Source organism: Corvus brachyrhynchos, unplaced genomic scaffold (genome assembly GCF_000691975.1).
Source record: "Corvus brachyrhynchos isolate BGI_N302 unplaced genomic scaffold, ASM69197v1 scaffold11, whole genome shotgun sequence".
Classification (NCBI taxonomy): domain Eukaryota; kingdom Metazoa; phylum Chordata; class Aves; order Passeriformes; family Corvidae; genus Corvus; species Corvus brachyrhynchos.
In genome coordinates this window covers 3,317,872-3,343,584 of record NW_008236965.1, presented here as the reverse complement: position 1 = coordinate 3,343,584, position 25,713 = coordinate 3,317,872, and the positions used below count along the sequence as shown (strand labels likewise).

The window sequence follows — 25,713 nt, the reverse complement described above, 5'->3', positions numbered from 1 at the left end:
GATGCTGGGGAAAAAACATGCATTCTGAATTTTAATGTAACTCGTTTCAGATTTTATTTCCTTACTCTGATTTTTGATAATAAATTTGTCATCACTGTCTCTGTTGTAGTTTTGCCAATTTGAGAATTCATCCTCATGGATTAGTGTTGGTGGATCTGCAGAGCTACAATGATCACATGAAAGGAAGAGAGGAAGTTGATCAGGTATGAGTGCTGCTTACTAGGATTATCTAACTGCATGGGGAGCACCTATTTTTTTTTTTTTTTTTTCAGGTCGATCAAAGTCTATCTTGGTAAAAGATTAAAAATATTAAAGTCAGTTCAAACCTGGATTACTGACGAGGAGCAGTAACACCTGTTGAAGTTGTGTACACACGTGAGTGCATGAATGCACACACTCTTTTGCAAGTACTGGGTCTCGTATTACAGCTGCTGTAATATGGACAATCCTGCTTGTAACCAGGCTGAGGAGGCAAGATAGTTACTCATGGGCTTCTAGTTACATTTCAAAGCCTTTTCATAGCAGGTGCTATGTTTTATTGCCTTCCAGGTAGAGTAATTTTAACAGGTATTTTGCATTAAGTGATGATCTACAAATTCTACCTCATGTTTGCTATTTTTTGCAGCTTCTAAACAAAGTAGAAGAAAGAATGAAAGAATTGTTTCATGGTAACATTAAAAGGGTGAAACGGTAAGTTTGTACCTCTTCTTCTGTGTGTGGTTTGTCTGCATAGTTGCTAAAGATAAGCAAGTTGTGCTTTGCTGTAATGCGTGAATAGCCTGGAGTATGAAGGTACAGATGGGATATTTTTTTAGTTTCTTGTGATGATTGCATGAAATAGTGAGAGAAAATGCAGCCTGGAAGTGGGAACAGACTGCTCTGGAAGGGCTGGGCAGCCAAGGGTGGCAGGGGAATAGGCCAAGGCATAAACTGTACCCTATGGGCCACATCCCACAGCCCATGGAGAAGGTGAGCTGGTGATGGTGACCAGCGTGAGACCCATCCCTGTGATTGCCAGGCTGGGCTGTAGTACTGAGGCAGCTTTGGGGGCGAGCTGGGTGTCAAGGATTGGCCAAACACTTGGGCAGGTGGGATAGAGCTCAGGGACCAGGGCTGAGGTTTAGAGCTAAAATGAAGTTCAAGCCCATAGAGGAGACCCCACCCTGAGAAGGTTTCCTGAGGCTCTTTCTCTCACATCTCTGCCTCTGGTGTGCCTCATGGTGCTCACTGTGGGCATGTGTGGTTTAGGGACCTGACAAGAATATAGATATGTTTTGTAGCAAACTTTTATAATAAAACTCAAGGATGGAGGCTTTGCAAGCCCTCTGTCAATTTGGATTATTTAAATTCAAGGCTATATATTAAATTTTAGGGACTCAAATTGTGGCTCATGGCCTGGTGCTGAAATAACTTTCATACTGGATGTGGCTTGTTGTTGTCTTCATGGTGACTATCTGGCAGTGACTGATACCGTGAAGCCAGAGAGCACTTACTGTAGGCATGCCCATGGTGGAAGATGAAGTGGGTGCTTGAAGGACCGTAGAAGTGAAAATGGGTTAAGAAAAGTAAAAAGCAAGTGTAAAATCAGCAAGGCTCAGTAAAGCCAAGGAACAAACTACAAAATAGGAAAACAGTTAAGCAGTATTATGGCAGAAAGTAGATCTGAAGTTTGAGAGACCACAAGTAAAATGGTAGTAATTTGAAAAGTGGTATTATACTTGAATATTATTTGTTTTACAGTTGTGTGTAAAACAGAGAGTAGTTATTTTGCTTTACTTCAACCTGGTAAAGGCTCACAAGGTGCACAGTGTATGAACATAGATGATCTCATAGATTGATCTCCTCAATCTGTTTTATTGAGGAGAAGCTTTGAGGTTATTTTAATGAATATTTAATGAAATGATACAGGGAGTTTGTGGAATCCCTGTGATAGGAATTTCTTAAAAACAGGTCAGGAAAACATCTGCCTGAAGTGACCTAGATCTTTTGGTTACTGTAGTATAGAGGATGAACCTCTTCAAACAGTGTATCTGGCATGGATCTTGGCACATGCTCCTCAGCGTCTTTTTTTGCTTGTTTTTCGTTTGTGCCTTTTTTAAAATTTGTTTTGCATCGTGTTGGTGTCAGCTGCACACACGCAGCTGCAGTAGGGTGAATGTAGCTGGAGAAGCTTTTCGTGCCTTTTTGTTGTTCTGAGGTAAGGAAGGGTTGCTCTTGCTCCCACTGTGTGCCGCCATCTGGCGGCTCGCTGGGGGTAGGAAGTGTTTCTGGAATGTTGACTGGGAATCACTAGGGAATTGAGAAGCAGCTTGTCTCTGGTCTTCTGCTACACCCTCCTCTGGAAAAAAAACCCCTTTATTCTTTCAAGTGTGTGTGGGAGATCTGATGAACTCTGTGTCTGCACTTTTGCCTAAACACAATCCCTTTGATCATTTGCTGTCATTTCAAAGATAGTTTGTCTTTACAGGTGAAATACTGATTTGAACCATCTCTATGGAATTTAAAAAACCCCTAAAACCCACAAGCAAGAAACCCAAAACAATCTTTGCAGATGCTTGAACCACTTTTAAAAAGTAATACAGACTATCTGCTGATGTCAAGGATTGTGCTTATGCACTGCAGATTGACCCAGCTCAGTTCACTTTTTGTTTCTCTATGTATTAAAATGTCTCTCAGTACAGCTTCTGAGTAAGATGCACTTAATCTCAAAGAAATGGCATTCTTAACTGAAGTTTTTTTGTCCTTTTTTTTGCCTGCATTCTGCTTTTGTATTATTTTCTGATCATCAGCTGTTTCTTCTACAGAGGCTTTTATGTTATGTAAATTCCATCTCTTTGAATAGAGTGAAATTCACAGGTACATTGTAGAAGTTGTACATAAAGAAGAATCATTTATATTATCTGTGCCTTAGCAACTTATGTATATTTAACATATGGCTGGTAGGTTTCTTGTATCTGTTGAGTGTTAAATGTAGCAAGTTTTCTTAGATGCCTCTTGTAAATATTACTTATTATGGTGAATCCACGGGATATTTAAAGTGGATTTTTTAAAAAAATAAACATTCCAATTTTTTGTAATCTTTTTCTCATATTATTTCTTTCTAGGTTGCCAGCCATTTTGAGAGGAGGTGTCATTGATAGATACTGGCCTACAGCTGATGGGCGCCTAGTGGAATATGACATAGATGAAGTTGTTTATGATGAAGATTCACCTTTTCAGAATATTAAAATTCTGCATTCAAAACAATTTGGGAATATTCTTATTCTCAGTGGGGATGTTAGTAAGTACCATCTCATTTAAGGATCTCTGGTGTGAAAATGTCAGAAGTGTTGTTTTCTGTCCTGCTGTGGCAGTTTAATTAGATGTCTAAGAGTCATGGTTCTGATGCTGGAAACTGTTTATGCATGTACATGTGTATCTGTTCCTTTATATTAAGGATGTCAATCAGGCTGACCAGTGTAAAATCTAGAGTTGAAAAAGAAAAGATTTATTTTTCCAGAGTTAGTATCTTTGCTGCAGAAAGTGGCTGAGGAGAATAGATGGTGTTCTGTAGCAGAGCTTGCTCTACTCCATTCTTTTATATGAGCTTTTCGTTCTTGTTGCCAGTCCAACCTTCTGAGAGCTTCTCTTTGACAGCAAAACAAGCTACTTTGTCAGTCTTCAAAACACAATGTAGTTCTAAACAAATACAAAGAAATGGGAGCTGGCATGTGTGTATGTGTGTAACCCTGCTGCTCCCTTGATTCTCTAAGGGAATTTCCTGCTTGGTGAGGTATAGGGCAGCTGTATCTCAAACCATTTAGCTGCTTTATTGGTGAACATCTTTTGACTCTTCTTCAAAATAATAACTCTTAAGTTAATCAGAATAGCAACCCAACCTTTGTGAGGGTTTTTGTGTTGTACTTTGTGCCTGCTGACCTTTGTATTTTTGAAAGCGAACTTAGAAGAAAGTGGACTACTGTTTTTTAAAACTGGAGACTGCTGTTTTCTAGAAAATCTAGGCAACAAAAGGATTGTGCTTTGTAAAATCTTAGTTCTTATGTTGAAAAAGGACTGACTGTGGTAAATGAGGGCTGTTGCTGCCCAGGGATAGAATACCTATCTTAACTCTGATGGCAGAGAAATTAAGGAATTAAACTACAGCTTTTTGAAATCATTGGAAGTACCTCTAACCATTCAGTTAGCTTTCTGCAACTGTCAAGAGGGCTTCTGTGCAGATGGCAGCTGAAAAGCACTGAGTGCATTAGCAAGGTATTTTCTAATCCAGATAGAACTGTATTAGAAATCATCAAATGTAGTACTCAGTACTTCTAGCCAGAAATTTTCATCAGAGTTTAATATGGAGATGAGGTTTTGCTTGAACATTTTTACAATGTGCCTTGTAGAAAGGGACGTATGCCATTACTTATTTCCCTTCCATGGGATTTTAAAACAATGCTTTGTCTCATTTTGTTATTGTGCACTCGTGAGTGAGGTGGTGGTTGCCAGGCAGAGTGATAGGATATGCCACGATGTGCTGCTGCACAAAGCTTGGCCCTTGTAGTGCAGATCTTTTATTGCAGCTTGGGAGTGTTAGTGCCTGCTTTGAAGCTGATGCTGGCAGAAGGCAAGCTGCAGGGCCCTTCAGCACCTGGGTGTTAATGGTCATGTTTGTTTCTGTGCAGGGATCCACTCGTGTGCATCTAGGCTAGGTTGCTCTTTTTAGCTGGGGTCCACAATGTATTTTCAAAGATTTCCAGATCTGTCTCTTTCAGGATGAGTCTGAGATAAAAAGCCACTGAAGTATCAAGTTACAAAGACTGATGGTTTTGGTCTCCTACTTTACTTCTTTTGGTACACAGTACTTCCGAATGCTGAGGTGGCCATTTGTTGGGTTCACATGGAGAACTGGAGAAATCCTGTGTGGGATTCTGAGAAAAATCTCATTACTTGCACTGTCTCTGAGAGCCAGGTTGTTTCTGTAGATGCTCTTGCTTTCATCTGTATTGTATCACCTCTGGATTAATACCAGTTAATGAGAACAACTGAAGACTTAATATTTCTGTCCAATTCTCTCTTCCTTCCATTCAGATCTGGCAGAAAGTGACCTGGCATATACTCAAGCCATAATGGGCAGTGGAAAGGAAGACTACACTGGGAAAGAAGTGCTAATCCTAGGAGGTGGTGATGGAGGTATACTCTATGAGATAGTCAAACTGAAGCCAAAGATGGTTACTATGGTAGAGATATCCTTTGACAAATGGCCTGTTATTCATATCAACCAGAGCTTTCTGCTGATACCTTAGCACTGAGGACAGTTACCTGTCAGGTTCTGATTTGCATGAGGAGATAGGGTCTTAAATGAAATTTCTTTTTGTCAGCTTAGAGAGACCAGTGACTGCATATTTGTGCATCATTATGCAACACCTGCTTTCAGGTTCCCAATCCATACTATAACTCTGAGTAGTAGTTTAAATAAGGCTGGAAAGGGATGCCTCTGTCATCATTCTGATGCTTTCTCTAGTAACAGAAGACAGATCTGTCAAGTTTGTGTTTTGGGCTCAGTTCTGCCTTTTTGAGTTCTTCTGTTTTCCTAAAGAAAGCTGTAAAAAAAAAAATAGTGCCTAGAAGCAAAAAAATTTAATCAATAGGAATGCCAGGACTTGATGAACTGTATTGATGAATTGACCAACCCTGTTTTAAAAATACCAATACAAATCAAGTTTTCAACATTGTGTAGTTCATATAGTTTGTAATGTAAACTGCTGTTAGCCATATGAAATGTTGATCATCCTAGATTTTGGGATCCCTTTGCTAAGACTAAAAATAATTGTCTTAAAAGTGTAGGTTAAAATCTGAACCTACTTTAACTATGGAGTTTTTAATAGTTTTACAGTTCACATTTCAGGGTTTGATGGTGATGATAACCTAAAGTATCAAAAATTTTGGTTAAAACCAAAAATAAGCACTTCCTAATAATCTATTTGAATCTGGAGGCCAGAACGTAAGGTTGGCTATTGCAGTATATACACCAATAGACACATCCAGTTATTCCTTTATGAATGCCACCTCTTTGAGAACTTGTTTCTGAAGAAGTAGAAGCTGTTACCTCTATTACTTCTGGAGTGTATTATGCCTTGACAAACCTCAAACATTGACCAAATGGTGATTGACGGGTGTAGAAAACACATGCGTAAAACGTGCGGAGATGTCTTGGACAATCTGAAAGGAGAGTGCTACCAGGTAATGTTTTGTTTTTCTTCCATTACAAGTAATATTTTAAATACATGTTGACCTAGTCTGGAAGACTGCTATGGCAAAGTTTTGGGGACAAGTTTTCTCACTTAAGTTTGGGAAGCATTTTTTCCTTTTGTATGACACTTGCATATTTTAATAGCTGGAATTCATGTTGGAAGTATTTTAACTCTGTCTTCAGACTTCTAAAATTAAATGCATATGCAGCTTTTAAGGAATGTGAAATAGGAGAATGTTTGCTATAACTTAGAAATAAAGAGGAAATAGCAGTAAGAACGTAGTGTTTAACATCATTCCTTAAATTGTTAAACCTTAAACTGTTAAAAAGATAGAAGAAATGTGTATTTCTTAGGTGTTCTATACAGTTGGAAATACCCGGATTTGTAATACACATTTAACAATTATTTTTAATTTGCAGGCAAAATCCCTTAGTATTACACTGCTGTTATATTAAAAATAAAAACCCCAACAAATGTTTTTCCTGCAGCTCAGGTCTTTGTGCTGCATCTGACAGCACTTAAAAATGAGCCCAGGTGTAGCCTGTTTTTGTTTTCATTACTGGTCCATAGATGCTGTGATAGATAGTAACTTACAGGAGTGAGCTAATAAAAACACACAAAAAATTAACAGATAAGTCACATGCTACTGTGGAAATCAGTGACCCTTCATATGAATAACTTACTATACTTATGTGGAACTGCTAACTGTTGTCAGCATTTGGTAGGAAGAACAGTGGTCACAGATCTAGGAAATTCAGTCCTAGAGTGCCTGTGTTGTCATTGTCATAATTCCTACAAAGTTCCTTCTTTCTGTATGATGTAAAAAGTTGAAGGTGGAGCCTAAAATTAAACATGTATTTAATTTTGATATTTTCCATTTTAATTTCTGTGAATCCACATTTGTTCCTTTTACCTGGTGAGTTTTAGGGTATTTTGAAGACTAGCTACAGTATTTCGTTCTTATAGGTTCTAATTGAGGACTGTATTCCTGTACTGAAGAGGTATGCCAAAGAAGGAAGAATGTTTGATTATGTAATTAATGATCTGACAGCTGTTCCAATCTCCACATCTCCAGAAGAAGGTAAATCTTGTAATTTATTTTCTTAAACTTCCAGAGAATTTTCAACATTTCTGTTCTTCTGCTGCATAACAGCTTACACCGTAACTGCTTTCATTTTTTCCATTTAAAAAACAAATCTGAGAGGAAAAGATAGTAAGACATCTGTTCTTTTGAAAATTTTTTGAATATTAGAAAAGGCTAGCATGTGCCTAGCACTCTTTTAAATCTTATTCCAGAATAATATGAACTCATGTAGTTCTTGAGAAGTATTTGGAGTTCATACTCTAGTAAATTTTCCTCACTTTAGAGTTCATTGGAAACTTCTGGAGAATTCCTGTGAAGAAAACCAGCAGCACTCCTGCCATCACTGCTGTTGCATATGGTTTACATTTGGGATTTTTTAATCCAGGCTTTATTTTTAAAATTTTTTTAAGACTTTGCAAGTCTTGAATATGTAATAAGTGAACAAGCCAATAATGTGCGGTTGTTTTTCAATCACTCCCCATATGCAGATTCTACATGGGAATTTCTGCGGTTGATTCTTGACCTCTCAATGAAAGTCCTGAAACAAGATGGAAAATACTTCACACAGGTATGATATCTGGGTGTAATGAAGTACTGCTTTGTATGTATTGCAATTTGCACTGTTTCAGTTAAAAAAAAAGACAAAACTACCTAAAAATCTACTACAAGCTGGTTTTCTTCCTTTAATGACTTACCAAGCACTTTTGCATGAAAGTTAGGTTTTGCTAACTGGCTTGTCTTTTTTTCATTATTTCATGAACTTTTGTCTGGAGTTTAAAAGCATAATTGTAAGACTCAGCAAGGCATGCTACAGAATATTGCAGCTGAACAATTCTTTGAAAAGCAGAACAGATGTACTTTATGAAGAGATAGATGGTTTTTAAGCTAATGTCTTCAGTTGTAGAGTGTAAAACGTGAAAATTTATCGTTCATTAAGGTGTAAGAGTTTGGCATAGGTGCAGGGGGATGAGAAAATTAATATAGCCACCTCATAGATAATAGACTTGTGGTATAGCTTTCCACTGAAAATACTTCATGTAATCCTGAATTTGGAATGCCACAAAGCTGTGTGCAATAATACAAGAACGTGACAGGAGCCAGCAGATGGTTCAGCGAAGTCTAAGTCTCTGAAGTTGTGTTTCTTTTGTCATGCTCATAAACTAGTCTTCTGATGTGTGGAGAATCTAAGTACTGTATTTTGGAATAATATCCTTAAGCTCTGAAATATAAAGAAATTGGTCTACTGTAAAATTGTGCAGGTTTTAAAAGAAACGAAAAACTTGTGGGATGAGGTTTCTGGCAATTCTAATATGCTGCTCTGTTTTAAAATACTGTGGTTTTATGAGCAGGAGAAATGATCTTGTGGTTGAAATATAAGATACGATTAACATGGTTGTACCACACTCTAAATTTTAATGGCATTTCTGTCCTGTTACTAGTGGAAATATTTATGGCAGACTTTGATATCAAAAGGACACTAAATCTTTTGGAAACAGAGCAAGTTGTGTTGCAGTTACTGTACTTACACCATACACAGTGAGACTAGCTGGCCTTATTGGGACGAAGGTAAACATGTCTGGGGACAGGTTTTTTTTTTTGGACTTTGCAGAAGGGCTCTTGAGAATAAGGTTGTGCTGAAAGCTGGAATGATGGCTGTGCTGTAGCCAGAGGACAGGAGGGTTGTTTTGTGTCAGCTGAAACCAGCTGAGGTGGAGACTGGTGCATCCCCTGCTGCCTGTCCTGTCCTCACGGCAGGAGATAAGTTGGCTCTCCATCATCTGCTTGCACAGAAAGAAAGGACAGCAGTTCTGAACCAGCCCTGGTGGGTTTTAGCTGTTGTGAAACTATGCAGTATTATATTTTGTGGTCCCAAAGCAACAAGGTGGTACATGGCAGGATGAGAAAGAAACAATATTAAAATTGACATGGCTTAAAATTGGACTTGTGGCTAATGGGTAGCCAATGAAAGGGCTGGAGTATAGAAGCAGTGTTCTCAAGCAGCTTAGTCTTCCTGAAAGTGTTGAAAAAAGGACAATTAATACTGGGGCAAACAGCTTTCAGAGCTTTTGATACATCTACTGATACACCACCCAGCCCATTTGATGGTTCTTGTAGCCCCTTCCCAGCTGGGCCTGAAAAAACAAAATAATCCTCTGTAAGAATGGAATAACCCTCTGTACTGGGTTTATCTGACTAGGTTTTGATAGTGGGGGGGAGTGGGGAGGGCTCCCCCATGTCTGACAAAGCCAATGCCAGACTTGCTTCCGGGTGGATCAACTTCTGGCCAAAGCTGAGCCCATCAGTGACTGTGGTAGTGCCTCTGGGATAAGATTTTTGAAGGGCGAAAAGTTGCTGCACAACAGCAGTTGCAGCCAGAGAGAGAAGTGAGAATATTGTGAGAGAAACAGCTCTGCAGACTCCAAGGTCAGTGGAGAAGGAGGGGCAGGAGATGCTCCATGTACCAGTGCAGAGATTCCCATGCAGCCCGTGATGAAGACCATGATGTAGGAGGCTGTCATTCTGCAGCCCATGAAGCTCCACAGGGGAGCAGAGATCCACCTGCAGCCCCTGGAGGACCCCATGCCAGAACACGTGGATACCTGAAGGAAGCTGTGACCCTTTGGGAAACCCACACTGGAGAAGGCTTGCTGGCAGAACTTGTGACCCTGCAGGAGACCCACGCTGGAGCAATTAATGAAAAACTGCAGACCATGGAAGCACTCATGTTGAGGAACTTAATGGAGGACTGTCTCCCATGGGGGGAGACCCCACACTGGAGCAGAGAAGTGTGGGAGGAGGAAGGAGCACTAGAAATAAAATGGGGTGAACTGACCACAATCCCCATTCCCCATTAGCACAGTTTGTGAGTAAAGTTCACCCTGGGGAGAAAAGAGGGGTAGGGGAAGATGTTCCTAAAATTTGGGTTTATTTCTTATTATCCCACTCTGATTTGATGAGGAACTTGAGTTTAATACAAAGGTGAGTCTGATTGCCTGTGACAGTAACTGGTGAGTGTTCTCTCCCCATCCTTATGTTGGCCTGTGAGCCTTTTGCTGTATTTTCTCTCCTCTGTCCAGCTGAGCAGGGGAATGACAGCAGGGGAATGACATGCCCATTTTGTGGGCACTTGGCATCCAGCCAAGCTCAACCCACCACATCCTCACACAACTCAGTAGTCTGGTCATAGGATGAACAGACTTACCAGGGTGCTCTAAAGAAAATCAGCTGTCTATAACTTCGTTTTAATTATTTAAACAAATTTAAATTCAACTAAACTATCTGAAGCTGGCTACTCAAGAGTATTGGGTTAGACTATGGTCGGAAGTTCAAACATGACCGCTATGAACTTTGGCAGCTTAGTCACACACTGGGAATTCATAAATGATTTTGAATGCTCTGTTGTGTTTGCTGCTGAATGCCAGTGGTTTCAGCTCTGTGTATTAACATTGGGAATTTAAGTTACTTTCGTTCCCGCTATCTACTTTCAGGATGCATATATTACACAGCAGGCCTTGCTGAAGACATCATGTGCCTTTTAAGGCAGTTATGTTTTTAAAATACAGGACTCCGTGTGCCCCTCAGTCCCTTCTTTGCATTTTGGTTCTCTAAACCAAAAAATATTAAATATCACCAAGAAAAGTGGCTGAGGGAATGTCCACTTACTTGTTAGAGCCTCATCTTTGCTATGATGAGGAAATGTCTCATAGGAAAAATGCAGCAAAAGGATTGTTGTTCTGTGGACTACTAGCCAGTAATTATAGTTGCTTCTTCTGCCTTGGCATTATATTGTACTGACATTGAAAATTTTTGTTCTTTGTAGTTTGTAGCATGTCCCCTTGCACCCTGAACAGAATCATGTGCATCTAGTTAGGATGTCATTTATTTCAGTGCCAAAGAAATTCCTTACCCAGAAGTGGAGTTGTGTTCACAGAATGCCATCCTTTCACATACTGTATTGCTGCCTGCTGTCTAAATGCCACTGCTGGGAAAAATAAAGGGAAATGCTCATCACCTCTTCATTGAGCTCTGTGCAAGTTTTAGAAAATGTTCTGATCTGCAAGTGAATTTTCAGCAGGCAGGGTCTAGTGCTGTTGAACTCCAGATGGATATAATTTATCTGAGATTGTAAAAAGAATTACTTCTCGCATGCTGCTCTAACACACCTGGTGGTTCCTTCGGGATTCCTTCCTTGGTGATCCTCAAAGCAGTCTCCAAATGCTGGTGCAGAATGTCCTGTCACCACTAGGTGGAGGCAGGTAACTGGTATTGCCTGGCAGTTTATTAAGATTTTTAGACATTCTGCCTGTGGAAGATTTTTCAGACTATTTATTTGTATTCCTAGGGGTTATAAGAACTTATGTGGCCAATTTTAAGATGCAGGAGGGACTTCCTTTTTTTCAGCTCTGGAAAGATGTAAAAGGGGAAGTTAATGAATGTCATTCTCTGCTGCTTTAAGTCTGTGTCTGAGTGTATTTGGGGAAAAATGCCTCCATACTTTCTCTGTGCAAATAGTAATCACAGCTTAGAACAAAAACTTGTACGAGTAGCAGCTGTGCTTTACATGCCCTTGCTTTTCTAGCTGCATCATCCATATTGAGTGTTGCAGCCTACACAGAGAGTCATGAGCTTTAGGGCCCTTAGCCTGCAGAACTTGCAAACCTGTCTGTAGGTTTAAGACTTGAAGCTTGTTTATGAAAACTTACTGTTAAACATAATCCCACCACTCTGAGGTTCAGTGGTCATATGGCATGCTCTTATTTCCATTCTTCTTCTGAAGTTGGTGCTTTGAAATGTGTAATGATATGACATGATACAATATGATACGATATGAGGCCAGGTCTGCTCGGTGTTAACCTTCTCCAAGGCAAAGCCAGTTAGAGGTACATGTTCCCAGCCATCACAGTGGAGAGAAATTTGAGTTGGTGAGGATGTAAGACCTTGGAAAATCCTGAGGTGCAGTTTCATCTCTAATACACCTTCCCAGCAACTTGTTTCTGAGCACGTTAAGTGTTTTTACAGTATTGGACTTCATAAAAATATGATTTTTTAGATGGCCCAAGTGATTTCTTTCAAGTGAGTATGTATTCTTGTAGATGATATGTTTGTGGCTTTTGTTTTCTGAACCATCCCTCTCTTGTGCCTTCAAAGTAGCACGTGAGGATTGTCCCAAGAGCTGTGAAACCATGGTCTAGCAGATGCAGAGACTGATTGTAAGGTTGTTTCTGAGTGTCAGTGGATTGTGTAGCTAAGAAAATGCCTTTTTCTGTGCTAAGTTTTTGTTCTGTTGATCTAATCTTTTGAGGTTGAGAAGGCTATCATTTTCAGCCTGTTTATAAAGTGGAATCTTTAAAAATACCTCTAAACAGGAATTTGTGACTTCCTGGTTGGGGTCATTCAGCCCAGGCAGGATAGAAACTCAGACCACTCACAGGTTCCAGTAAACAGCACTGACCCCTGGTGCAAGGGATCATGTGTCTCCCACATGAACATGTGGCCCTTTACTAAGCTGTCTCTTCCTGGCCACTCTCCTACACAGCCCTCTGAATGTCCAGACAATCATCATGTTGCTCCATAGTTAGACTCCTTTTTTTGGCTGCTGTGTGGGCTTTCTAATTAGCACTTCCAACGAGGGAGCAAGATTCTCCATGACTGAACCATGAAAGGATGCTGGAAGAACGGCTGTGTGAGCCTCTGTGATTTCTTGGTAGTTTGAGAGGCTTTAAGGAACAGACATTTTCATTTCCCTTTGTTACTGAGAGTTCAGCTTTAAATTAATTGATCTTTTGGCCAGTGGACGTACTTAACAGTCAGGTTTGCCTCCATTATTTCCTTAACAGCCCTCTGTGTCCCCCCAAACTTAAGCCTAGCTTTTATGCTAGGTGTTTCATGATCAGTGTCTCACTGCTTATTAGTCACTGTGAAGTGAGGAAGGATAAAACCGAACCTTGGCGATGTCAAATTCTGGCACATTATTGCAAAACAAAAACAGAAACCCATGTTAAAAATTAAACTTCTCTGGCGTACAGTCACAGACAAAGGTGTCCAGTGACAATGACATGTGGGGTAAGACACATAAGAAATGGTCAAGTATGGAAAAGGGACCCTTTCACCTGCTTTCAAGTCACTGGTTTACTTTCTGAGGGTTGGAGGAAGCATAGTGGCCCAAGTTCAGCCTGTTAATAGTTGATGGACACATCCCCTTTATAGGTGGGCAGAGTTAACTGGAACTTACATGGTTAATTTAAACAATTTTTTTTTTGCTACTTATTTTAAGGAATGTTTTTTGTCGGTCCAGAACTGTATTTGTTATTTAAATGTGTTGTGCCTTGTGCTGTAGAAACCTAAAAACTAAACTCATAGGTCTACAGAATATATGCCTTGTGAGAGCCCAGAAAAACTAATGTTGGGAGACAGGCATGAGCTGTTGGAGTGAGTGCAAGCCCTGAGCAGACTCAGGATGCAAAGGCTGTGAAACAGTTCAGGAGTCATCTGTCTTAAACAAGGTCTTACTGATAAAGATTTGTTAATCTCAAAGTTTAAACCGCCTCAAGTACTCTTCTGTCTGAAAGATGCTTCTTAAGGAGTAAAAAAAAATTCATCTATCTCCTAGTTCTTACCTGTCAAATTGTTTGACGTGGAACAGAGATTAAGTACGGGGGGCTGGGCAGAGGAGTTGGGTAGGGTTTTGTGTATGTTAAAAATTTGACTGAACCCTGTGGGAGAAAAAAGAACGTGATTTTGGTTATTTCCTTCTGAAAACATTTAATTAGTGAGTCATCTGCTTTAAACCTTATTAAACAGCATTCAATATTAGCTATTGTTTGAGTTATATGGTGTCTGTCCAGAGCAAACAATGCATTACTCTACCACATAACTCTTCATTAGGCAGCGGCAGTTAAAGTGGACACAGGTTATTAGACTGATCTCTGCTTGGTTCCCTGTGGCACTCTAGTGATACTAGAACATCTAAGTGTGTTATTAACACTGTAGCCTTGGTTGGTAAAGCTGGTCACCTTTTAAAGAAAGGTGTTAATAATAGTGATTTTTTAATAACTTTATTGAAATAAGCCTTATGTTTTGTAGAATTGATTTTTGAAATGCTTAACTCTGTATTGAGTAAAGCCAGATAGTTACAAAAAATAGTAACAATGCAGAACTATAAAATCCTGTGGTGTTTCTCCAGAAGAAAAAGGTTGATAGAAGAGCCAGGTGGGTTGTCTGAACCTTTAGGCAAGATCTTGATTTGGAAATTGGGGAGTTGTGGGTTTGAAAAGCAAAAATTGTTTCTTGGCATGTTCACTGCTCCTGTAATTTGTTTTCCATGGTGTCTGCAGTGATTTGTCCCTTGCTAGAGAAGGGAGAAATGATGAAATACTGAAGCAACAGTCTGGGAAACTGGATACTTCTCTATCACTGTGTATCCTATTCAACTTCCTACATAATAGTGGTATGCTCTGTAAATTACCTAGCAGCGTTTCTATTTATGACTCAAATTACACACACAGGTTGTTTTTCAGTTTCCTTTTGCATTCAGTCTGATGTTGAAACAAAATGATATGTTTGGTAAAGGGCAGCTGAACCAAAAAAACCCACCACAATCCTCTGGATAATGACAGGTTACTGAACTGTACTGCAGCAGTCTGTTCATTGTTGTGCTCAGTAAGTGTTAGTCTTATACCTTTTTACAAATCTCATTTGTTTTCTGATAGCCGAACCCAAATATGAAAAATTCCATATAAAGCATGCCACTTTCCTTTACCAAATAAGCAAGTACAGGTTTGTTTGTGCAATATGATCAAAATTATAATCAAACATGTTTTATGCAAGTTCTTTTGAAGGAGGGCTTTCCCAAACATGGTTTTTTTAAAAGATTATAGAATGATAGAGTGGAATCATAGGATTTCGTGGCCTGGAAGGGGCCCACAGGAATCATCAAAGTCCAGCTCCTGGCCCTGTACGGGACAACCCTGAGAATCACATCATGTGCCTAAGAGCATTGTCAAGATGCTGTGTTAAGATTTTTTTAAGTTGAGGCTTTCTTCTTCACTTGTGAAAACTTGAGCACAATCCAAAAAAAAAAAAAAAAATTGAGCATGATGCAAAAAATTCAGAGGAAGATTGGTGGAATGAATTATCTTTTCACTTCCTCTGGAAATAGAAATGTTTTAAATACACTGTGAAAAAATCCTACCAGTAAAAAGTAGGAGAAATAGTATAAATTCCAAAGTTAGAATGTACATTTTACACTTTGGTTCTAGTTATCATCTGATGTTGTTACATGGAAAAATCAGTGTAAATGGAGCTGTGTAGAAATACTGATTTCAAATGTGACCTCTGCTTGTTTTGGCCTCTCTGTTGTATGTTTTAAAGAGCACAGATAGTACTTGTTCAAACTCATCTTAGCTCCTTGCTTTGTGAAAATTAACTTTTAGTTGCACCTGTGTGCATATAATCACTTTAAGGCTATTTAAAAAAATATGGGAGTGCCATGAAGAATTTACACAGTAAAATGAGTCTTTCTTAAAGACTGTTTTGGATTTAGAAGCTTCACAGTGTGTTAGCAGAGCAATACGATGTGTGAAACACAGGCAGTCAGACACTTAGGAAGCGTTGAGGAAGTCCAGGTTCCTGGGGTCCTCATTTCGAGTTAGAGATCCTAAAATATTGAATAAGCTGTGACTGTAAGGGAACTAAATTTTTTTATTAGATTAGCTTTTTCTTATTGAACCATCTGGTTCAGTCAGGTGCAAGTTACACATGTTATTGAAGGGCAGGAAGAACAAGATACTGCATTCAAAGGTCAGTAAAAAAAAAAAAACAAACCAAAATTGTGTACTTGTGGGTACACACAAACACTTCCCAAAGTCATTCAGAGCAGCAGGAGGATCCTGCCACTCCACAGTGGGTGGAGGCTGTTGCTTTAGACACTTTCTAACATGTAACTTCTGTGCCTTGCATTTCTTGCCATCATTTTGTGGGGCTTTGGCTCTTGTGCTGGATTATTAGGAGCTGTTTCATTAACATAAAGATTTCCTTTTTGTTCTCCTTTTTATCTTCTGTGGCAAACATTCCTCCACTAGAAGTGGTAAAACGTGGGGAAGCTTGATGATTTTTATATTGAGAGCTACTTTGGAAAATGCTAGTTAATGCTTCTGTTTCTGCTGATCAGAAATGGAAAGCAGGCTTTGTGCTACATCAAGGTAAAAGGCATTTTATGCTACATGCTAGTAAACCCAACCATTAGGAGAAGCTGGGGACATGTATCTCCTGAAGATCTCATCCTGCCCTGCATATGGCCAGATTGGCACATGCTGTGTGGGCAATAGAGATTTATAGTCATCATATAACTTGCTGTTCATGTGTAGTGTTACAGCATAGTTGGTTTATCATGTTTGGGGCCTGTAGGTTGAGCTAAAATTCCTCAGGAAAGTGGTGGACATAGAAGACCACACAAATCAATTCATTTGGCTGTCAGTGTGCCAAGGGCCTTTGCAATATCTCCACTGTGACCACAATTACAGAATGTATTATCTCTGTGCTGTGCCACAGCAACAGTACACTTTTTTTTTTTGGTGAGTCTTCATTCAGTGCCTCATACCTGGAAAAAACCTGAGCAATTTGTGGACCACGCAGTGGTGATTGTATTCAACTTCACTTGATTTTAAATTAGTGTCCAGATAACTTGTATTTGCCTCACTCATTCCTAAGAGCATTGAATTTAAGGTTGTGAAGTATTTGCTAGCCTACTCAGTTATGTAGGCAAGAAACTTGACAAAGGTTTTTATTTTTTAATTGAACTTACATAACTTTTATTGCTTTGGATATTTGGTATTTGTTCAGTCTGGTGTTCTGTGGACTCACTGTTACCACTAAATCTTCAAATGTGTTCTCCAGGATATGGAGAATTCAGTCTTCTAATCAGAGCTTTCTCCATATGGACATCCCAGATATACATTGCAGTAACTTCTGCTTCTTACTAATAGTTAGCTTGGGACAAGGTAGTGCTTGCATAAGAGTTGCTGGGGGGTTTGGGTGAGTTCTTTTGTTTGAGTTGTTTTTGGGGGGGGGGGGGATATTTTGTTTATTGGGGTTTGTTTGGTTTGGGGGGTTTTTTTGTATGTTTTCATCTGGGGGATTGGTTTTTCTGGGGGGGTTCTTTGTTTGTTTTGGGGTTTTTTTTGTTTGTTTGTTTTAATTCCTCATTCTTTGTAATCCTCAATGTGTTTGTATTCCAAGAATGATGTGTTTGGGTAATATTGTTTCACCCCTAAGACAAAAAATGGTATCATAGGAATCACTTCCTTTTCAGAATCATGACATGAAAACTCAAGACAATGTAGCCCGCAGTCAGAGAACTTCTGTATAATTTGATGTATTTAGTCATAGTGCTTTGTGGAGGAATCTGTTTAAAATAGATAGGCTATAGTTTTGTTAATAGTGCATTTAAACACTAAGATCTAGGCAATGTTAAATAACAGAAGAATCTGGACGTTGTAATACTGTTTACTAATAAATGTAAGCAATCATTAAGAAAATGGTTGGGGAGTGGATGTTATAGGTAAACAACACATGGTGGTCTGTGAACTGGAAGCCCTCATATAATGGTTCCTTCTGCTAATGAGAATATAGATAATGCCCCCTTACTTACCCTTTGTTGAAAGGATACAAATTGTTGTTTGCTGTAGGCAGAATGAAGACAAGCTGTTCATTGTTTGCCTTGTAAATATTAAATATTGAGAACAGCATGTATCTGCTTCTCAAGTATGTGGAAGCCTTGCAGTAATGTCAAAATGTATATATTCATCTGAAATTTTGCTTATTTGCTTGATTGTGACTGGAACTTCTTTTTTTCTTCAGGGAAACTGTATCAATCTGACTGATGCCTTGACTCTGTACGAAGAACAGCTTAGCAGGCTTTACTGTCCTGTGGAGTTTTCAAAAGAAACTGTGTGCGTTCCCTCCTACATGGAATTGTATCCTTAAAGACTGAAGAAGACTGAAGAGTGTGTATTAATAAATCAAGCAAGCATAGATTGGTTGGAGGTAATGAACTCAAGCAAAAAGGCAGTTCTGATTTAAACACTTATTTTTTTTCATAGTAAATGAACTGCTGCAGTTTTATTTTGAGGATAATTGTAGGAATTGTTTTCTAGAAGTGCTGTAAATTCACAGCTGGTGAAATGATCAGCACCTTCCATGAACAGGCTGTGTTTTTGTTAATGTTCTTGAGTGGTGTGTGTGATGTGGGATAAACTGTTCGATAAGGGTAATGCTGCCTGGGAGTTCTGACAAGGATGTATCTTCTTATTTTCTTTTTTGTTTTACAAAAATAAGAAACTAACTTCACACAGATTAGCATGATCCAGATCTTTAAATATTGTCTGACATATCGAACATACAGCTCAGACTTGATTTTTAAGACTGGGGAATGGGGAAGAGAATGATACCTATCATTACTAGTTAGTGTTACTGGAAAAAAGTATTCCAAGTGGAGGGGTATGCATGTTCTCAGAAGCATCCCATTCCTAAAAATAATCCTTCAGAATCTCTTCAATTTTTGGGTAGCAGGGAAGTTATATAAGGAGCTAGAAGTTTAACCTTCAAGCCCTTAGCTTGAGAGGAGCATTTTGATCTGCTGTAAGGTGGTTCTGCTGGCTGCATTTTGCCTTGAGTGTTTACTGCTTTTATGGGATCTCCCTGGAAATGTTTTGCAGGGTAAAGCCTGCTGTGGCTGTCTCTCTTGACAGGAAACATCTTTCCAGGATCTGCTTATTCATAATACATTAAGCATGTGATGCTCTGACAGCCTTTCTTCTGTTGCATGTGTTCATTTTGCCTCCCTTCTGTGTGTCTAACCCTGGTAGTGTTCAATGCTGCAGCCTCCATACTGACCCCTTACTGACTCCAGACTGACTATAGTCAGCTCCTCCTGCTTCTCATTATTGTCAGCTCTCTGTGAAACTCAGATTTGACACCGCATTTTCAAGATAAAAGAATGTGAAGGATATACAGATACTTGCCCTTAAAAGCTTGTGGTTTCAGAGAAACAGGTTATTTTTGCCTTTACAACTGCCAGACCTTAATTGAATGTGTATGTGATTTGAAGTGTAGGCATCCCTGAACTGCTGAGTCAAAAAGAGAATCCAGGGAGATTTCACTTTTGAGTGTTTTGCCTACCCTTTATGAGCTACTGGAAGTTTTCAGAATTTAAATATAAGTAAAAAGAACTACATTTTAACCGTGTACTACAAATGTTGCCTTTTCTTTTCCTTAACTGCTTATTTTCTCCAGATGGGTATTCTACACAATTTGGAAGAAACAGACTGACATCTGAACATCAAGATTATTTGAAATTATCCTAAGTGTACATGCTGCATGGAGCATATAGGCCTGCCACATGCTGCATATTGGCATTTTGAACCTTTAAATTATATGCTGTAGATGATCCTGAAACTTAGTCATGCTATTGATTGTGAATTCTTTAAATGTTTTTTTTATTATTATTTTAATTTAAAAGCAAATGGAAAATGTATATTTTGACAAGCTAGGGTGTTATTTTTGAAAGTCAACTTAAAGATGAATAAGCAGCAAAACTATATAGCTGCTGACTGCACTGAACCTTTAGAATGTGATCCTTTTTATTTTTTTGTAGATCTTCACAAACTGGTTGATTAAAAAAGACATCTTTAGCATTTCATCCCTCAAGGGTGGTCCATGGAGTTCTTGTTGGTTTTGTTTTTCCAGTAGATTTTTCATCTATAGTGCTTTTTAAAAATGGGAGAGGGTTTTTGTGTGGTGTTGGTTTTTGTTTGGCTTTTTTAATGAACACTGCAGTGCTTCCATATAGACAAGGGCATAACTAAAAAGAAAAAAATCTTGTGAGAATACTCCAAGCCCTTTGTTGCAAAGGGAAGAAAGCCAGTCTTAAATTTCTATTTACCCTAGTTTTCTTCATCATTGCTGTAATCTCTGCGGCAGAAGAATCTTTGGCCTTTTACATCCTGGAATTCTTCAGTTGCTGCCATATTGATTATTTGGATTCTGACATGGATTTAACAATAGGTTTGTACTGAAGCATGAAGATCAAGGCTGGGTTTTCATTCCACCCAGTGCAAGTAATTGAGCATAATGAGGTTCTTGTGGGCATATCTTCTCCCCAGCCTTACGGGAAGCACTAGATTTTTGAAGTAAAGGTTGGCTTAGAGGATGAAGAAATGTGGGTGATCTGTCTTTATATGCACCTGTACTGAATGTTCTGAGGGGCAAGTATGTGTGTGCTTCAGTAGGATCAGTGCTGGTTGTATTGCCACAGATGGCCCATATTGTGTGAGGCTATTGCTCAGTTAGACTCACTTGCAGTGTAAAAATCAGTAGAAGCTGGGGGGCATTGTGATTCTGTTCTGGAAGAAGATGCATTTTTCTTTAGCAGTTTCTCATGTTGTCAGAAGTTATATTTTTGTAAGAGCTGTGTATTGACTAAGATATTTGTGTTTAAAAATCCCATTTGAGGTAGGAGGGATATGACTATTATGTGCATTTTTTACTTTTTCAAGATAGAATAAAAAATGCACTATTTCCCTAAACACTCTAATCCTGAACAGTAATGATGTTTCATTCAACACACAGTATTCACATTTTCTTAGTTTTATTGGAGAGGGTTCATTTGCCCCCCCCCCCCAAGATACTGTTAATGAAAACAAACCAAACAAAAGCTGTCCTTTATATTCTTAAACCACACATAAGGAGTAATTTTATTGCATCCCACATATATAAACTGTTCATGGAATCTGAGTAGCCTGTGCGGAATTCCAGACTGATACTAGAAAACTTGCAAAAATTTGCTGTTTCTTCAGTCCATAATTGGTCTAAAATTGTTAAAATGTTTTCAGTTTGGAGAGCCAACAGAAGCATTTTTCAGTCTTACTATTTTAAATTATCACAGTTAATGTTAATTCTTGAATATACACAGGGCACAGTTCTTCCATGGCCTACAGCTTGTGAATCACTAAATACTTCCAAAGAACAGAGCTTCCCTCTAAATAGAATAGTTTTCTGCATTTCCCTGAGTGTTTTAGCTCTGCTGTAGGCATCCCAGAAAAGATGTTGGTATTATAACCTATAATATAGTAGAGACTCTTCATTTATGGTCCAGGACTGCAGTCAGTTTGTCTAGCCGCAGATGAATGCAGATATCCTGTAAACAGGTGTATCCATAACTTTGCAAGCATGAATATTTCCATTGATTCTTAGTGTGATTGCTCATGTAGGTGAAATGAAGCACACATGGACACAGAGTTCAGAGCATCTGTGTTCCTGGGTGAACTTGGCAGATGTAGAAATCAGTCACAACAAGTGGGGGTGGTTTGGTTTTTAGCAAGGAAACTTGTGAACTGGAAGATGATTTAATGTGCTCACTGTACCAGGGCTTGTACTTCCCTTTGGCATTACTGCACAGGAAGCTGCTGGGTGTGCAGGGATGTTCTGTAAAGAGTCCCAGAATGACCAGGGGACCTGAATTGCGTATTAATAGCTGAGAGGCAGCAGTACTTGCAAGCTTTTCAACTAATAGGGTATGAAGAGAGTTGGAAGAATTACTTTTTTTCTTTAACTTTTTTTAAATGTAGTGTTTTGAAGTGATAGATGCAGTATAAAGCAATTCAGCAAACACTGAACATTATATTTTTTTAAGTTGCTGAATTGATTCTGAGCAAATATATACACACTGTCGGTCTTTATTTATTTGTTGCTGTAGTGTAGATTTTTTTAAAAGAAAAACAAGTCTCTGTGTTAGAATTTCCAAATGTAAACTGCTGTAGCTGATCAGTTTTCCATGTTTAAGGCCAGTTGGGAAGCAGCTGTAATTGCTGCACCATGTATGCAAACAGTTCCCGAGATACGGTTAACTTTAGAAGTTTCTTAATTATTCTTTGCACTAAATGCTGCTTCCACCTAGAATTTATTGACTGATAGTAGTTTGTGCAAGGAGAAACTGCTGGCGTTGTATCTACTGCATCAGTGCAGTGCACGTGTTAAAATAAAGGTACGCTATCGTTACTTGTGTGTTTGAATTGTTAAATCCATTGTGGATTCAGTGTTCAAATGACAGAATTGATGGGTATGATGCTTACCATTGTACCTCCTTTTTCTTTGTCACATAAAGGTTCTTCATGGTCTTTTTATTGAGTATCTTTTCTGTCTCAGATGAATTCTGTTACTTTCCATGTAATAAATGCTCAGATAAGATACTGTGTAGTATGGAACAGCACACTGATGTTTGTAATGGGGGGACTCACTTGAAGCTTCAGAGATATTTGCCTAGAAAGAGTTGCTTTTCTGTACAGTGTTTTAGATGTGAATTCTTTGGAGGTCTCTAAGTGGAAATTTAAGTTTTTCTGCTAAAGTGGTAAGTAGGCTTTGGGTGACAGTGTGACTCATTGTGTGGCACAGAGAAAAGACAGGCTTAGGAGAAGTTACTGTGACATTGAGAATGATGGAAACTGGCACAGAAATTTAGGTGACAGGGAGAGGGGCATGAACAGGATGGGTACATCAAAGAAGTTATTAACCTTTCTGAATCACACCCCAGAGTAATGTCATACAATGGAAGAAAAACGTGACTTCCAGAAAATGTAGAGAGATTTACACGAATTCCACATAACTGGAAGGGAGAAGTATTTAGATCTGCATTAAGTACAGTGATAGCAGAAGGCTTGATAGTTCAGAAAAAGAAAGGGGAAGCCTTAACTTTCTGAGGGGAAAAAAGTCTCACATATAGACTGAGGGTAGAATAAGGAGTAATTTTGGAGTGCTTACATGCATGACAGGGAAGAAAGGTATCTTCCTTTATTATTTTTGCTGTTTGAGAATTTGAGGTGTTGACAGCTTGCTGGAGGGAGCGAGGGGATGGGTGAGAGGAAGATAACTCAATTTCTTATTTTAATTGAGGTATAGGAGACTGCAGATGATGCCTGTGGGTAATCTGAGAAAGCTGACAAACTTTGCCCACAAAGAGAAGAATAGTTGGAGTCATTAGAGATGCTGAGGGAGCAAGTGAGAGAAGTAGCAAAGTAAGCAAGTGCTGCAGTGATTAATAATAGCACTGAGCAACTTAGAAGTGCCTTTTTGAAACGTGGAATGCTTTAGGAAGCAAGGAATGAGAAATGTGGCATGGGAACTGGGGGATGTGAAGAAGTTCATACAGTGGTTGTACATTGCAGTGAACTTGAGCTTCAGATGTAGGGAGTGGAGATGTTAGAAAGAGGGAAAAGAAAAATGTGAAATGAACTTCATAATTGAAAGTGTGATGAGAAGTATTCCTGTGCAGTGACAAGAGCAGTAAGGATGTAGGGGCAAGAGGCATTAAGATGGAAAGGAACTGGGGGAATGAGCTGGGAGGAGGAGCCAAGGAACAGGACAGCACAACAGAAGTGGTATGGGGATTTGGGGAACACATCTGGATATGGAAAAGAGAGTGCCAGTCACACTGCCCAGCCTGTCCTCTGATGCTATTGGCCAGAGAAGTTGGAGAAATTGGAAACATTTGGGTTTGTTTTGTTGGTTTTTTTTTTTTAACTGAGTAATGAGTACAAGATGCCTTCTAAGTATTTTAGAAGGAAAAGAGTTTAGCTGCTGGAAATTAAATGAAGACTAAAAGGAAACTTCAGATTAGGGAGTGCTTAAGGGTAGACTGATTACTGAAGCAAATTACTGAAGCAAATAAACAAAATTCATGAAGCCCAAAAGAAAGGCAGCTGTGGGATTTAATGGTCATGGATTGTCAGTGAGCATGGAAGGGTGGAAGGCAGAAGGATACCAGGGGTGTCTCTGCTGTCTTCAGCTCATGGAACTGGAAATACTGATCAGAACTGGCAAATGTACATTAATAATGATTAAAAAGCACTGCTACAGCCATCTGACTTCAGCATGCCATGACAACTTCGTGTGTTGCTCAAGAGGATGTTTCATGACTCAATGGAGAATGCACAGCACAGTGTGCCACATTGCCTGGGTAGCACCCAAATACACAAGTATTTATTGGTGTATAATGGAAACATTTTTGTGCAACTGTTCTTTGTATAGGCACAGAAATGCACCAGTGGACTAAAACAATAATTTTAGTAGATGGGAATAACAAAGATGAGTGTATACAGCTCTGTGATGCTTTTTGTTGTTTTGGTAGCTGCTAATGTTATCTAACGCTTTCCCATTTAACTTCAGTTAATTATGAAACCTGATGGTTTTGATTTTCAAAATTATTTTCTTTTATTCTATGCTTTGTCCTGGTTCTGCTCTTAAGCTCCACACTGGGACCTTCTGTGAAGTTACTTTCTAATGGTTGGCATGTCTTGTAACACTTAAGTGTTTTCAATGATATTATAACCACTGGTTCATTATTTGGGGTGGAAGGATGACAGGTTTTTTTCAGGAAACAAATTTTTGACAGCTCATTGTTTAAAATCCCAATGAAGACTGACAGAATAATTATAGGAATGTTCATTAACGTTTTTTTAGAAATTTAGGAATTTTTAGGAATTTAGTTAGGACTTTTTACCTGTGTCTTGAAGTAAAATGTTCCTGCTACCATTGTAAAATTCTTACTGTATGTATAACAGCTAAATACTAAGGAAAAGGAAGCTATCTGCTGGCATTTTCTGGAGCTGATTTGCAGACAGCCACGTGTCTTAAGTTACAGTCAAGATTCACTTAATAGAATCATGAAGATAATCATCCATTAACCTAACACTGCCAACACTAAACCGTGTCCCTGAGTGCCATATCTACTCCAGGGATGGTGACTTGACTGCTTCCCTGGACAGCCTGTTCCAGTGCTTCACAACGCTTTCAATGAGGAAATTTTTTCTTAATAGCCAGTGTAAACTGCCAGTGGTGCTAACTGAGGCCATTTGCTCTTGTCCTGATGTTTGTTACTTGGGAGAAAAGAGTGACCCCCACCTCACTACAGCCTCCTTTCCAGTAGTTACAGAGAGCAGTAACGTCTCCCAAGTCTCTTGTCAAGGCTAGAGCAACCCTCTTGCCTCAGCTGTTCCTCCTAAAGTTTGTGCTCTAGGGTCCCACAAAGTGAACCCCCAAAGGCCTGTAGAGGCCACTGAGTTACTGTTTCTGACTGTCAGATCTTTACCCACAGCTGGATCCTCACCCACATCTGGATGCAGTTCGATGGCTGCTGGGAGATGGCCTTGTGCACAGACTTCTGGTTTTCACTTTTCTTCCTGCACTGCTCCAAAGTAGAAGTATGGCCTGTGTCTCCCAGGCAGCTGGGAAGGTCGCTCATGGTGCAGGTAAATGGGTGTCTCTGGGCCTGGCAGTGGTGAAGCTGCACGCCTGGGTTTCAAGTGGCAAAATGCTGCATAGTGGAGTTGGGAACACCCTGCGAGC

At 39.2% G+C, this 25,713-nt stretch overlaps 1 protein-coding gene across 1 annotated transcript in view; it reads left to right on the top strand.

Moving 5' to 3' along the window:
• SMS (spermine synthase) overlaps positions 1 to 22,562 on the top strand; it is a 29,503-nt gene extending 6,941 nt beyond the window's left edge. The window contains exons 2-10 of the mRNA XM_008629241.2: positions 110 to 203; positions 626 to 690; positions 3,105 to 3,280; positions 5,071 to 5,225; positions 6,133 to 6,222; positions 7,200 to 7,314; positions 7,806 to 7,885; positions 18,175 to 18,290; positions 19,609 to 22,562. Of these exons, the coding sequence (XP_008627463.1) occupies positions 110 to 203; positions 626 to 690; positions 3,105 to 3,280; positions 5,071 to 5,225; positions 6,133 to 6,222; positions 7,200 to 7,314; positions 7,806 to 7,885; positions 18,175 to 18,290; positions 19,609 to 19,651 (934 nt within the window). The 3' untranslated portion in view covers positions 19,652 to 22,562. The remainder of the gene's footprint in view (positions 1 to 109; positions 204 to 625; positions 691 to 3,104; positions 3,281 to 5,070; positions 5,226 to 6,132; positions 6,223 to 7,199; positions 7,315 to 7,805; positions 7,886 to 18,174; positions 18,291 to 19,608) is intronic.
• Positions 22,563 to 25,713: the final 3,151 nt, after the last annotated feature.